At 48.3% G+C, this 14,722-nt stretch overlaps 2 protein-coding genes across 3 annotated transcripts in view; both read left to right on the top strand.

Annotated features, from left to right (window-relative positions):
• The first annotated feature begins 493 nt into the window (after positions 1 to 493).
• The window catches only part of LOC113004950, a 418,572-nt gene continuing 404,343 nt past the window's right edge, over positions 494 to 14,722 (top strand). Inside the window, exons 1-2 of one of the 2 annotated variants that reach the window (XM_026139672.2) lie at positions 494 to 2,337; positions 3,083 to 3,524. In XM_026139672.2, the coding sequence (XP_025995457.1) occupies positions 2,095 to 2,337; positions 3,083 to 3,178 (339 nt within the window). In that variant the 5' untranslated portion in view covers positions 494 to 2,094 and the 3' untranslated portion in view covers positions 3,179 to 3,524. Of the gene's footprint in view, positions 2,338 to 3,082; positions 3,525 to 14,722 lie in introns of those variants that run through there. The other variant, XR_005576720.1, reaches the window with a different exon arrangement.
• Positions 7,360 to 8,644, top strand: LOC113004947. The gene is made up of 2 exons (XM_026139669.2): positions 7,360 to 8,132; positions 8,197 to 8,644. The coding sequence occupies exons 1-2, from the start codon at positions 7,360 to 7,362 to the stop codon at positions 8,642 to 8,644; spliced, it is 1,221 nt and encodes a 406-aa protein (XP_025995454.2).

The raw sequence follows: 14,722 nt of genomic DNA, 5'->3' as shown, positions 1-14,722 counted from the left end.
GAATTTCCTGGCACACAGAGAGAGAGAGAGAGAGAGAGAAAGAAAGAAAGAGAGTGAGAGGGGAGAAAAACTTGTGTGTTGTATTAGCTGAGCTCAGCAGGCACCTCACGACACACTCCCGCGTAACGGTGAGTGCGCCACTTAAAAAAAAACGCATCTTCAATAGTACCTCATGGGTGATGTGGAAAACTATTGTATTGTAAATATATATATATATATATTTTTTTTACATTTATTTATATCCTTTTATACGTAAGATGTATTTTTCTATATTATTATATGTTCTTGCATAAACAATTTTTTACCTAGTCTATTTTATTATATTTATTTATTTTATATCATAAATTATATAAATATCATTACATTATGTTTACTTATTAAACTTATATTTAATATTAAAAATGATATTTATTTAATATATTAGCTTTATTAATATATTTAATTAATTGATATATTTAATATATTTGCTTCCTTAAATATATTTATTTTATTTTATAGATATTAAATTTTTTGTGTCGATAGGTGAGTGAGTAACCGCATTTTACTACATTAAAATATTTCTCATATGAAATATTTTAATGTAGTAAAATGCGGTTACCCGCCTATCGACAGCGAGACTCGCTGAGCGAGTCGATTAATCGAGACTAGCCGGAACGCCGAGCGCGAACGGCGTGAGCCATGGCTTTCATCTCCACCACCTGATTGCCGCCTGACTACCGTCTTGGACTTGGAAGCCCTGGTCGCAACCGTCACAGAAAAAAAGAGGGACCTGCAAAGTGAGAGATGTGCAAAGAATCTTTGCGAGGCGCGGACATTCTTGTGGCAGTTTAAAGCAAGCAGGATGTGACAAAGTCGGAGTAGAACCACCATTTTCTTTCCCGACTTAATTCAAATGGTAACGGTGGTGTTTAAGAGCGCGGAGTAAATCTCGAGGTTTATCAACCGAGAATCGTTTGAGTTGTTTGATACGGGGGCTCGGAGAACCCAGATTTGTCAACGGATTTTTAAGTCGAGCGGATTTGTGTTCAAAAATTGAAAAGAAAAATGTCTGGCCGCGCCTTATTAGATAACCATCAAAGGATTAAAGGACGTCGCCAGACAACTTGAATTAGACTTGCGCGAAACGCGGGCAGCAATTAAGGATCGAATATCAGATTATTACGATGCCCATGGATGGCCAAAGCAATTAATAGTGGCCGGGCCCAACTTAGTCGAAGATCGAAATGCAGGGGACGTCAATTCAGTGTCAAGGGATGACACAAACTCTGAAGCGGTTTTTCCTCCCATTCATATGGCAGAAGCGGCAAATGCGGGAGCGCCTAATGCATTCGACCTGAATGTGATAGCCCAAGCCGTGGCACAAATTGTTAAGAACGGAGCACCCGAGACCATTCCAGGTACCACGATTGGATAAACCGTTGTTGCGTACCATGATGAGTGAGAGCACGAATTTGCAAGCATTTTCATCACAAAACTGGGGGCAAATAAAATTTGCTTCAAAGCTAATCGCAAAATTTTCTAGTAAAGAAGATAAAAGTGTGGAACGCTGGATTGACAGATGCAATAGCATCACTCAAAAACGTAGAGTCTCAGAAGAAACTCTAGTAACTGCTGCCATAAATCAATTGGAGGCACAAGCGCAGTATTGGTATAATCATCAAAAATCAGAAACCATTGTCACATGGCTTGATTTTGAATCCAAGGTGAGAGCATACTTTGTAAGAAGGGAGTCAATATCAATGATTATTGCGAGAATGAATAGTCGCACGTGGAAAACAAATGCAGAAAAATTCCTCAATTACGCAGTGGATAAATTAAATTTAATGCAATTCTTGCAACTTTCTGAGAGAGAAAAAATTGAAATGCTCACTGACGGAGTGAAAAATCTGGCCTTACGGAGATTTGTCATTGATATGCAAACGGAGACGGTGCCGAGATTCATCAGCCGAAAGCGGAGAATGGCGTACCTTTCCATCGCTCAGAAAATAGAGAAACGCGACCTGGTTGGAGGCGTAATAATCAAACTGTGCCTAATTGCACTGGATGCTATGCAAAAAGGCATACGATACAGAATTGCTGATCTAAGGACTAGACATGCAGCAAATGTGGACAGAAAGGTCACGGAGCGTTCAGGTACCCGACAGGAAGGACGGAAACAGCACTAGAGTCAACCATCTGGATCAGCCGAGTTCATCGGGGGCAGAACAACCTACGTTATCGGATAAACTAACCAGTAGCAGCGTATACGTCATCAAAAAAAGATCACTATTTATGAAAGTACGGACACTCGAAAATAAGGATCAGTCATTTTTTGCGTTAATCGACACCAGAAGCTCGGTAAGCTTAATTAGAAAATCTATATATTTAAAATTTTTTCAAAACAATGAGTGGTTGCAAGTGAGCGATAATTTGAAATTGAAAGCGGTTAACAATTTAGAAATAACAACTTCAGGTATAATTTATGAACAGCTATGTTTTGAAAAGTTGCAAGGTCATTACTTTGATGTAACATTATTAATCATTAAAGATACAACCATGCGTTTGACATATTGTTGGAAAAAGACTTTCTTGATAATTCAAAAATGCGTTTGAGTTATTAAAATGGAAACTTTGAGTTTTAGTACCTTCCGCCTAATAAAGAGATAAACTTTATTTTTTCTATTAATGTTTTAGAAAAGAAAAATAGAAACGACGTTATTCTTGAAAACTCTGATCCCGAGTTAAACCCGCTTAACAAAAAGAAATTATTAGACGTATTTTATAGAGTAGACGAGAGTCCTATCAAACCTATCAAAGATGATTATAACATTAAAATCTATTTGAAGCATCATTTTTTTTATCGTTAGGTCCCTAGGCAAATGACAATCGCGGAAAAGCTCGAACTGGAAAAGATTGTTAAAGACTTATTGGTTCGTAGTATAATTAAATCCAATATTTCACCTTATTATGCGCTGGTGATGTTAGTGTCAAAGCGCAATGGAAAAAAGCGAATGTGCATTGACTTGCGGCCTCTTAATCAAAGAATTTGTCCACAGAAATACCCATTTCTTATAATCGAAGATCAGATCGATCGTCTTTACAGGATGGATTCTTCTCGAAGTTTGATCTTCTAGATGGCTTTCACCAGATTGGTGTACACCGAACGACACAAAATACGTTGTCTTTGCGACGCCGATGAGCCAGTACAAGTTTATTAAAATGCCGTTTAGATACTCGGAAGCGCCTGCTGAGTTCCAGAAGAGAGTTCTTTAAATTGTCGAGCCATTGATTAGAGCGAGTAAAGTACACGTGTATATTGTACACGGACGATATTTTGTTTACTACTAAAACGTTAGAGGAAAACTTGAGAGTGATTGCCGAGGTACTTATAATCTTAAAAAAATACCAACTATAATTAAACTATTCAAAGTGCCTGTTTTTAACCCTTAAACACGTAAGTGGGTCTGAGAGACCCCATATGAAATTTTGAACGCTTGCTATGTGAAGACGGAATGAGATAGGAGGTTTGGATCAAGACGTAAAAAAGTTTAAAATCTCCTTTTTCGATTGATATGGTTGATCAACTTTTTGGTCAACTAGAATTTGAACGGCACGGCAGCAAAATTTTGTTAGGGTCATTGCGACCCATATAGTGTGTAAGTGAAACTTTTTTTGTAAGTATTTTACATAAAAAAGCTGGACAAAATATGTTCGAACAGGTCGGTTTGCGGATGTTACTTGCATATACTCTGTCTAAAGTTGGAATACTATAAAATGCTGTAGAAAAAGAAGTTGTTCCAAAATATATCATGAAACACATTAATTTTCACTTTTAGACACGATTTAATCAAAAATACCTCATATTTGCCTTGTTACATAAGTACATTTTTTAATAGAAATGACAATAATATAATTTTTTTTTAAAGTATGAATTTTTAGCTTTAATACGCTGTATTGTAAAGTTCTTCAAAGTTTTTTGTTGCAAAAATATGATTTTTTTTTTAAGTAGATTTTTAGATACCCAAAAATACCCAAGAAAGTATGATAAATACTCATATTCTCCATGTTACATAATTATATTTTTTAAAAGAAATAGTTTTGCAAAATTTGATTTTAAAAGTGAATCTTTAGCTTTAAAACGCCGTATTTGAAAGTCCTTAAATGTTTTTTGTTGCGAAGATATGATTTTTTGAAGGAAAAGTGAATTTTTTACTAATTTCTCATTTTTGCTTAATGGTTTTTCTTTTATAACTTTACAATAAATTGTTTTTTGGCAATGCCGATTGTGCAGTCACACTTCTGAGATTTTGAACTTTTGTTTTAAAAAAAAAATCGTAGAAAAATATTGATTGTAATCAAAGTTATAGCTTTTCAAAGTTGAAAAAGTTTCCCAGACCCAAAAATGTGATTCCGTATTTTACAGAATCGGTGCGTTTAAGACTTAATGAACAAAATTGAATATTTGGGATACTCGATATCTGGTGAGGACATCTTAATGAGTAAAAGGCATGTACAGGCTATCTTAGATTTTCGGTATCTTAAGACCGCGAGACAAGTTCGTGGATTTTGAGGCCTTACAGGCTACTTCCGTAAATTTATTCAGAATTATTCTTTAAAAGTAGCATCGCTTCATTAGTGAAAAAAGGAGTCACCTTCAAGTTTGACGATAATTGTATAAAATTATTTAATATTTTATAAAGAGAACTCATTTCTCCACTAATTTTGAAAATTTATAACGCGGCGGCTGAGACTAAACTCTACAAGGATGGGAGTATTCAGGGCTTCGGTGCAATCCTATTGCAAAAGTAGTCGTGCGGCGTTATGAGCCCAATCACGTACTACAATCGAGCAATGACTAATAAGGAAAGAAAGTACCACAGCTCTAGCCATTGTAAAGGCGGTAGAACGTTTTTATATACATATATATCTTCCAGGAATCCGGTTTAAAGTCATAAAAGAATGCAATTTCCTCGCGTTGGCAATGAAAAAAATAAACATAAACCCACGAATCGCTCGTTGGTCACTAGCCCTACAGAATTACAATTTTGAGCTTGCGCACCGCCCTGTAGATAGATGGCACACGTAGACTGCCCGAGTTGGAACGTTGTAACAATAAACGCGATCACAGCGAAAGACGAATTAATGTTTAAACAATAGTCGGATTTGAAGCTAAAAAAAATTGCAGAAAAAATTGAACTCAAAGAAAGTAAAAAGTTCTCGCTCAAAAACGGACTATTATTCAGACGAAATCGTGATAAGGAATTATTTGTGATACCTGAAAGTATGATAAATAGTATTATGAGATTAAATCATGATGAAATAGGCTACGTCGGATACAATAAAACAGTACACGGGATCCTAAGTCACTATTAGTCCCCAAATTTAAAATTGTAAGTTAAACAGTATTTAGATAAGTGTGTGAAATGCTTCTCTTATTTATTAATCGCAGAAAAAATAGAAGGAGAAATGGAAATAATAGAAAAACATAAATTTCCATTCAAAACGTTACACATAGACCTTTTCGGACCGTTAAACAAAACAGAAGATAACTATAAATATATCCTAGTAATAATAGACGCATTTACTAAATTCGTTTGGTCGTACCCGGTTAAGCCTACAAGAACAGATAAAATAACAAATAACTTAAAGTATCTATTTGATATTTTTGAAAATCCGTATAAAATTATTAGCGATAAGGGAACAACTTATACATCAGGTAATTTTTCAGAATTTCTAAAAGAAAGAGAAATCAAACATGTAAAAACTGCAATAGCATCACTGTGGGCTAACGGACAAGTTGAACGGTTCAACTCAAAGTCAACCGGTTTTTAAAGTCAACGTTATCTAAAGTAATTAAAATTAAAGAAGATTTAAAAATAAAATTACCTTCAGTTCAATATGTAATTAATAATTTGTTAAATAGAGCCATAAATTCCACACCAAGCAATTTGTTGTTAGGATATGATCAAAACTATAGTGATCATAGAATTTGAGAGAATTTATAGATAAACTTAGAGAAATAGATATTGATTTTAATAAACAGAGAGAAGAAGAAAGAAACATAGCTCAAACTGTCAACCGTGAACTTCAGAAGTATAATAAAAAACATTATGATAAGAAGCATAAGAAAAAAAAAAAATATAAACAAAGGGATCAGGTTTTTATCAGGGTAACACAGCATAAACCGGGTACGAACATAAAGTTAGCACCGAAATATAAAGGTCTGTATAGAATCAAAGCAGTACTTTATAACGATGCGCACTTGCATCGTCCCCCCCCCCTTTTAAGGCCGCAAACCGGCCGCCAGTCTGGCAAACACCCGCCAGATAGGCAAACAGGCGCTATGCGCCAATAAACGTTGCAGAGCCACGCATTTGAACGGCCTAGGGAACGCGCCGTTATCGCACGAACTCCACGCGGACGCGCCTTAGACCGCCCGATAAAGAGGTATATGGTACGTCCGACCAAAAACGACATATCGAACTGATCTCGAAGCAGCAGGGATGCTGTATTCCGAAGAGTGCCGGAGCTCGAGCAACTGCGACTTTCCAAAATTGGGGTATATAAGGGGAACAATCTCGCAGAGATGAGGACTCTTTCCTGATCCAGCCTCCGAGCTAGACCAGGGAAAACTGTGCGGTAAAGTGAGATCTGCCACCGTCGAGAGATCTCGACAACTTCCAATCCCGGTTCCCTCCTGAGCGCCCAAGGAATCCGCGTAGTAGAGAAAGCTCTGCCACTGTGAAGAGATCTCGACAATTCCTCTGCTTTTAATCCTGCACACCAGAGAGGCCAGTTACCGCGATGGAGCGATCTCCGTTCCGGCCGAGAAATCTCGGCGCTGGTTACCTCTCACTTCGATACCAGAGTCCGCGACGACAACTGTCATCCAGGGGGTAGAGAAATTTCTGCCTCCATCGAGAGATCTTGAGGCAGCCGTCATCGCGTCGGCAAGTTGCCTACTAAGGAAACTCCGCGTGGCACTTGTCGCGAGACGGAATTCTAAGAAATGATTTAGTCAGCCAATCGGAGCGTTTTGATTGACCGGCCGGTCAATTAAAAACCCCCATCGGGCGCAACGAGGATATATAAGGACCACCATAACCGAAGGGAGCTCAGTATCGGAGCCCTAATGATGCAAGCTGCAATGTTTGCAAAACGTCGGCAAAGTGCCCAACACACACGTGTCATTCATCCGGAAACTCTCTCGGTTAACGATATCAATGGCCACGAAAGCCTGAAGACTGGAATAAAATGCCTTCACGGAGAGGCTATTCTAGGGTCGGTAAACTTATTTACCAAACTCAGAAAGTCCTTGCACATCCAACTGTGCTTTTTAGCATTTCTAAAACGGTGCCATGACCATCGAGTAATACCTAAATGCTTTCAATTAAAAAACTCTTTGCCTACCTCCATCCAGGCAAAAGTTATCCTTCAACAAACATTTCCACGGTTAGTCAAGGAAAGGATCTCGGCAACCAAAGAAGTATAGCCAGTACCTCCCAAAAGCTTCTTGGATTACACCTCTTTCTTGTTGACTCACTAAAGCCGGAGCTGTGCCAAACACTGGACCGTATTACACACGAACAGGCCGTCCGTTCTGCCGAGGTAAGAAAACAAAAACAGGAGGAGAAATACAAGAAGACCTCTCCACAGGCTGGATCCCCACTTCCAACACACACAATTAAGAACCTTAGCAGTCACGTCCTGTCCGAAGTGTCGGTACTTTCAAAAGAACACAATTTCGCTGTCACCCCCACGAGCATTTTTACGGAAGAAATTATCAACCAAATTGAGACGGCTATCTTCCGCCTCCCACCCGAAGCAAGCAACGACATTAGACAACAAGCAGTGAACATCCTCCGCAAGGTTAAACCACTCAGCCAAAACATCAGCAGAGAAGAACGCTTGGTACTCCGGAATTTGAGACAGAATAACAACATTCTAATTCTACCGGCGAATAAAGAAAATGCCACAGTGGTAATAGACAAAGAAGATTACTGCAATAAAGTCAATGCTATGCTCTCGGATTACAGCGTTTGTAGAAAACTGAAACAAAATCCGACAACCACCATAAAGAAAAAAACATTTGTTCTGGTCAAGAATTCAGGCCTCTCTCCTGAAACTACCAAATATCTTACCCCCCGGGAATTGTCGGCTCCCAGATTCTACGGCTTTCCCAAGATTCATAAGGATCCCCTTTTACCCTATTGTTAGCAATATCGGGGGACCTTCCTACCAGTTGGCCCGCTACCTCACCAAACCACTTCAAAAACTCACTGGTCTCAATGGATCTCACATCAAGAATTCTATTGATTTTGTGAACAAAATTGCAAAGATCAAAACAAAACTCAATGACCTCCTGGTGAGTTTTAATGTTTTATTGTTCACAAATGTCCCGGTCCAAGATACGTTGGACATTATCATAAAATCCGACAAACTTCCGGCCAACCTCTTCCCACTAATAGAACATTGCCTAACGTCGATCTACTTCCAGTTTCAAGGAGAGTTCTTTGAACAAACCTCTGGAGCAGCAATGGAATTCTCTATTTCACCCATTATTGCGAACATTTTCATGGAACATCTCGAAGACAAAGTTCTGAAGAACACACCCTTCAAACCTCCCACGTGGTTCCGATACGTAGATGACACATTTGTTATATAAAACCACGGCAAAGAAACTCTCCCACCTTTCCTCGTTTTTCTCAACGTCCAACACCCAAACTTTAAGTTCACAATGGAGGTAGAACAGGAGAATCAAATTCCCTTCCTAGACGTGTTGGTTCAAAGAAACGGAGATGGTTCCTTAGGCCATCGGGTTTACCGAAAACCAACCCACACTGACTGATATCTTAATGCAACCTCCCATCACCATCCGTCACAAAAGAATTCAGTTATCAGCTTATTGATATATAAAGCCCTCACAGTTTCTGAACCAACGTTCCTGGATGAGGAGTTACAACATCTTAATCAGACCTTGACTAGTAATGAGTACAATAGCAAGAACATTAATCAGATAACCAAGAAATTGAAGAACAAGATCTACAGTCTTAACGACACCGAAACTTTGGATGAAGAAAGAGAAAGAAAAATGACGGCTGTCCTTCCGTATCTTCAAGTTACAATAGAGCGCATAAGCAGAATTTTGAGTAAGCATAACATCAGAGTAATCTTCAAACTCCAAAAGAAAATTGCTCAATTACTCCCTAACCACAAGAATCAACGACCAAGCCTGGAAACACCAGGTGTGTACAAGATACCTTGCGTCTGCGGAAAAGTGTACATAGGAGAAACCGAGAGAAAGGTCAGTACACGGATCAAAGAACACCAGAGGTGTGCCAAATACAGCCACTGTCCGCAATCAGCCTTGGCGGAACATTGGACGGAGACTGGACATGCCGTGCAGTATAATAAGTCTACCATGTTGGCTCCGTCACAAAACTACTTTGCTAGAAAATATCGGGAAGGTCTGGAAATCTTGAAACATCCTCACAACCTCAACTGCGACAAAGGCCTTTTTTTTTTTTTTTTTTTTTTTTGGTTACGGAGAGGAAATGCGTTACCGCATACCCCAGGCCTCGGGGGAGGCCTGGTGGTTATGTGGGGCTCTTCCCCGCCGACGACGTGTCGGCGGGGACATACCCACTAAAACCTCTCCGGGTGTCCTGCCCTGGTCCATGACTGGGGGGCTCCGGGAACGCGTGCAGCATACTTCCGGAGCCCCCCGGACCCGGTCGGCCGTGGGCCGATTCGTCGCGCCGGGAGCGTCCACGTGGGCACTCCCGGCAGGGCTCTTGGGCCTGGCAGCCCTAGGTCGGGGGAGGGGGACACCAGCCCCCCCCGCCTCTTCCCCTGTTGGTTTGGGGGTAGAGCCCGGGGTATCCGGCCCCCGCCGTAACCCCGGGCCTCTTCGCGCCGCCCTGTGCGGCGGCGCGGCCCTCCTGACTACCCTAGGGGGGGGAGGGGGAGAATCCTCCCACTCCCCCCTCCCCGGCGAGGCAGGGGGGGTACGGCTCCGCGTTACGTCACGGAGTCGACCCCCCCGGACCGTCAGGTCGGGTCTGCCTCGCCGGGTTCACTAATACGGTGGGGGGCCCTCCTCCCACGGCTGCGCGTCCCAAAAGCTGGGCCGGCAGCCGTAGGGGAGGGGGGTCGCTCCCTTTCATCATCATTTCCGTGGCGGTCGCCGTCGTCCCTCTCCTCCTCGATAGTGGGGAGGGAGGGGGCGACCGCCACGGCTCTTCTGCCCCTCCGCCTCCGTACAGCAGGGCCACTAGGGCCCGGAGGACGGGGGGCAGTTTTTCTTCGCCTAGGCGGCCGGGGCGGGAGCCAAGTTGGGTCATGGCTCTCGTCCCTGCCGCCCCTGCCACTGTTGGCGTTGCCAGGGGGCATTCGTCCCCCCGGCCGCCTCTCTCTCACCTTCTCGGCCTCCTCCTTCTGCAGCATTACTTGCTCGCAGAAGGAGGAGACCGCTTTCCAGGCACTCTCCCTGCCGACCATCTGACCAATGATGGCCGGCAGGGTGAGGTCATCTCCCACTTCGGCCCTCAGGATTCCGCGCAGCCCTTCCCACGCTGGACACTCTTCCAGCGTGTGCTGCGCGGAGTCCCGGGCGGCGCCACAGTGATGGCACCGTGTCGTCGGTTCCTTCCTTATCCTGCACAGGTACTCACCGAAGCAGCCATGCCCGATGAGCACCTGTGTCGTCCTGTAGGACAAACCGCCAAACGGGCGGCCCACCCAATCGTCCAGGTGTGGTAGGACGGCCTCCAAGATCCGAGATCCGGCCGCCGGCGGGTTGTCGATGAGGCTCCTTTTCCATGCCCTCATCACCCGCCGACGGGCACTCTCCCGTAGCAACGCAGCGGCCCTGGGGGTAACTACCCCCCCCTCGAGGCGGATGGCTTTTGCCCTGGCGTAAGTCCACGCCAGGGCATCGGCCGTATACTCCGCCGGGGGGAGCCCCGCCAGGGCCATGATTGCCGCGTTGGGAGCGGTGCTAAACGCGCGCGTTATCCTTCTCGCCAGCCGCCGCTGCACGTCGTGCAGCACCTTTTTGATGCGGCGGCTGGCCAGCGCCTCGCGGAACCACACCGGGGCGCCATACAGCGCCCCGGACATGACCGCGAGGGCGTACGCGCGTCTAGCACCCATCCTCGGACCCCGGAGGTTGGGCATCAACCCATTGAGGGCGTCTACCCTCCTGCCCAACCGCTGGGCCAGCTGATCAAAATGATCAGCGAAGGCCCAGCGACCGTCCAGGTGCAACCCAAGGTACTTCAGGGTTGCACCCACCTGGACACGGGTGTTGTCCACCAGGACGAAGGCCTGGGGCGGTACCCCGGAGGAGCCATCATGAAAGAAGATGGCCTCTGTCTTCTCCGGGGCCACCCTCAGGCCCAGGCCTTTAATGGCACCGACGACACAGGCTACAGCCCAGTCGCCATTGGCGACTGCTCTTCCCCAGGAGGTCCCCCCCGCTACTATGAACGTGTCGTCGGCGTAGCCGACGACGTAGCAGCGAGGGGGGAGGGCCGTGCGGAGCACTCTGTCATATGCGGCGTTCCATAGCAGGGGGCCCAGCACAGACCCCTGTGGAACGCCGCAGGACACGTCCCTCCGCTGCTGGAGTCCGTCTTTATCGCGGAACTCCAGCTCCCTCTCCCGGAAATAGTCCTGAACGATGGCGACGAGGTAGGGCGGCAAGCGAAAGTGCTCGCTCAGCGCCGCCACTACCTCGCCCCAGGGGAGGCTATTAAAGGCGTTGGCGATATCCAATGATATCGCCAACGCCACCATCCCGTCCCCCGTTAGGGATTCCGAGAGGGACCGCGAACTTGACGTATCGCGTCGATTGTCGATCGCGCCTCTCGGAACCCGTATTGTTCGGGGGACAGCTCAGGACCGTTCCGGGCCATATGCCGGATGATGCGGTTAGCGATTATTCGCTCGAAAATCTTGCCCGCATCATCCAGCATACAGAGGGGCCTGAACGCGGAGGGACTCTCCGCGGGCTTGCCCTGCTTTTTGAGGAGGACAAGCCGGGCCCTCTTCCACCTCCTGGGGAAGGTGCCTTCTCGGAGGCACTTCGTGTACGTGGCACGAAGTGCCTCCCCTACGATGGGCGACGCCCTGGCCCAGACCTTGGCATAAATGCCATCTGGCCCGGGCGCCTTCGCTTTGCCCCTGATGCGGGCGAAGGCCGCGACCATTTCGTGCCTGGACACCTCCAGTTCCTCCGTCCATTCTGGGGGAGGGCCGGACTTTTCCGGGATGTCCCTCCCCCGGGTGGGGAACAGTGTGTCCACCACCCTTTGGAGGAACTGGGGGTCCAGCGTCTCCGAGACTGGAGGCGCCCATGGGCGAAGCCTTTTCGTCACGATGCGGTATGGCCTGCCCCACGGGTCGCGATCCAGCTCGGAGAGCGTGTCCTGCCAGGCCGCGGCCTTCGCCCGAGCTATGGCGGTCCTCAGGGCCTTTCTGGCATCCCTGAGGACCGCCGTGGCGTTTGTCAGCACTTCCTCCATGCCCCGCCGCTTGGCGCGCGTGTGCGCCCGCCTGGCGGCCACGGTGGCTCGTCTGAGTTCAGCGAGCTCCGCGGACCACCAGTAGACGGCGCGGCGCGCCATTGGTCGGCTGCGGGGCATGGAGGCGTCGCATGCGCGCGACATCATGTCGCATAGGCGCTCCGCCTCCTCCTCGGCTCCAAGGTCAGCCTCTCTTCCCGGCCAGGTAGATGCCAGGAGGCTGACCTCGAGGGCTTCCGGGTCGAGCTTCCTCAGAACCCATCGACGTCCATCGCGTTTGCGGCGGCGTGACTCGCGCGTCTCCGCGGGGGGGGAGACGAGCTCCATGGAGATTAGCCTATGATCAGACAGCTCTCCCAAGGAGCCCGTCTCCACGCGCCATCCCTTCACCCTGTTAAGGGCGTTGGGGGAAGCCCACGTCACGTCAACGATGGACTCCCCCCTTGCCCCCACGAAGGTGCTGACCCGGCCCCTGTTCAACAGGACCAGGCCGAGCCCCGCCGCAAACTCCAGGGCGAGGCGGCCCCTAAGGTCTGTGCGAGGGGAGCCCCAAGCCACAGCGTGGGCGTTGAGGTCTCCCCCCACGACGACCGGCCTAGGAGAGCGAGCTATAATCTCGCTCTCCATGGCATCCAGGGCCGCCTCGTATTCCCCCCTGTTAAGGCTAGGGGGGAAGTAACATCCCATAACGTCGATGGGTCCGTACTCGACCATCACGAAGCCCTCTCCGGCCGATATCGGAATCATCGGCGGAGCGCCCGGCACGTGATGGCTGACCATCGCCACCTTCCCCGAGGGATCTCCAACCCAGTTGGGGTTGCCCTCGGGTATCCTGTAAGGATCGGCGACGATGGCCAGCCCGCCACCTCCCTCCGCCAGGCACTGCGCAAGCATGTCCTGCGCAGCCCTGGCGTGGTTGAGGTTGGCCTGGAGGAGCCTAGGGGGCATTTTCGATTGTCCCCTGAGGCTCCTCCACCTCCATCTCGTTGTCGCGTGTCTCCGCGCCTCCGTTTCTGTGGCTCCTCTCCCTCTGCGGGAGAGGAGCTTCCTCCACTGCTGTCATGGGGACCGGGGGGGAGGGCGGGGATGGGACTGGTGTCACAGATGACCCCGCCTCCCTCCGGTCCTCGGTGCTCAGGGGCGCCCGTTGCGGCTTGTTCGCCAGGCACCCCTTAGCACCGATCCTGTGCTCGGCGGGCTTGCCCGCGTCACGGCAAACCGGGCAGCCCGCCTTGGCTGTGCAGGCCTTGGCCAGGTGGCCAAGGCCCCCGCACCTGTAGCAGCAGCCGGATCTATCGATCCGACTGCTGCACTTGGCCTGGACGTGGCCCTGGGCCAGGCACTTGTGGCACTGCAACCCCCGAGGGGGAAGCAGCGCCACTCGGCAGCTCGACCAGCCCACCCTAACGCGGGGGGCGGCCAGAGCCGCCTTACCGGCCTTGGCTGGGATCCGAACCCAGCAAGTGCCTAGCCCATTGAGAGCCATTCGGATTTCCCCCACCTTGATATCGTGGGGGGAACATCCTCCAGTAGCTCCCAAGGCCTCGGCCACCTCGCTCGAGGTGACCGAGTCGTCCAGGCCACTCAGGCGTAGCTCGACCGTCTTGCACGGTCGAGCCACCCTCACATCGTCTCTTTCTCCGAGGGCCTCCCTGATCCCTTCGGCCAGGGCGTCGGCCTTAGTGCCGTTTTCCGCGCCCCTGACCTCTAGGATCAGGGCCCCCGTGACGGCTCGTCTCGGGCGCAGGTCCTCAATCCCGAGGGAGGATAGGTCGACTCTTTCCCTCGCGGTCTTGAGGACCTGCGCGTATGCTCCCGGGTCGGAACAGGTGACCGTGACAGCCGCCGTGGTCGGCGGCTTAATTTTGGTCACTCTGGCCGGACCCTGGGAGCTGGCACCTCTCGACGGAGGTGACCCTCCGGTTCCCCCCTGGCCCCCTCCACGTCCGCCCCTTTTCTTCTTCTTCTTCGATGAGGAAGAAGATTGTTGGGGGGGGGGGTTTGGGGACGGGATAGGGAGAACCCTTATCGCCCTCTTAGCCGGTTGAGCCGTCTTGGCCGCCTCCTCGACAGCTTTGGCGGCCTTCCTCCTCGATTTTTTGGAGACCACCTCTGTCCATAGCTCTAGTATGGAGGGAGAGGTGGTCTCCTTCGCCGGAGCGGGTTTGGCAGCCATCGACGTGGTTGCTTTGCCCGCTTTGTTTTGCGGGACGGTC

This window comes from Solenopsis invicta, chromosome 2, assembly GCF_016802725.1.
Source record: "Solenopsis invicta isolate M01_SB chromosome 2, UNIL_Sinv_3.0, whole genome shotgun sequence".
NCBI lineage: Eukaryota > Metazoa > Arthropoda > Insecta > Hymenoptera > Formicidae > Solenopsis > Solenopsis invicta.
Note: the sequence above shows the minus strand (reverse complement) of the source record. Positions and strands in the feature narration are given on the sequence as shown.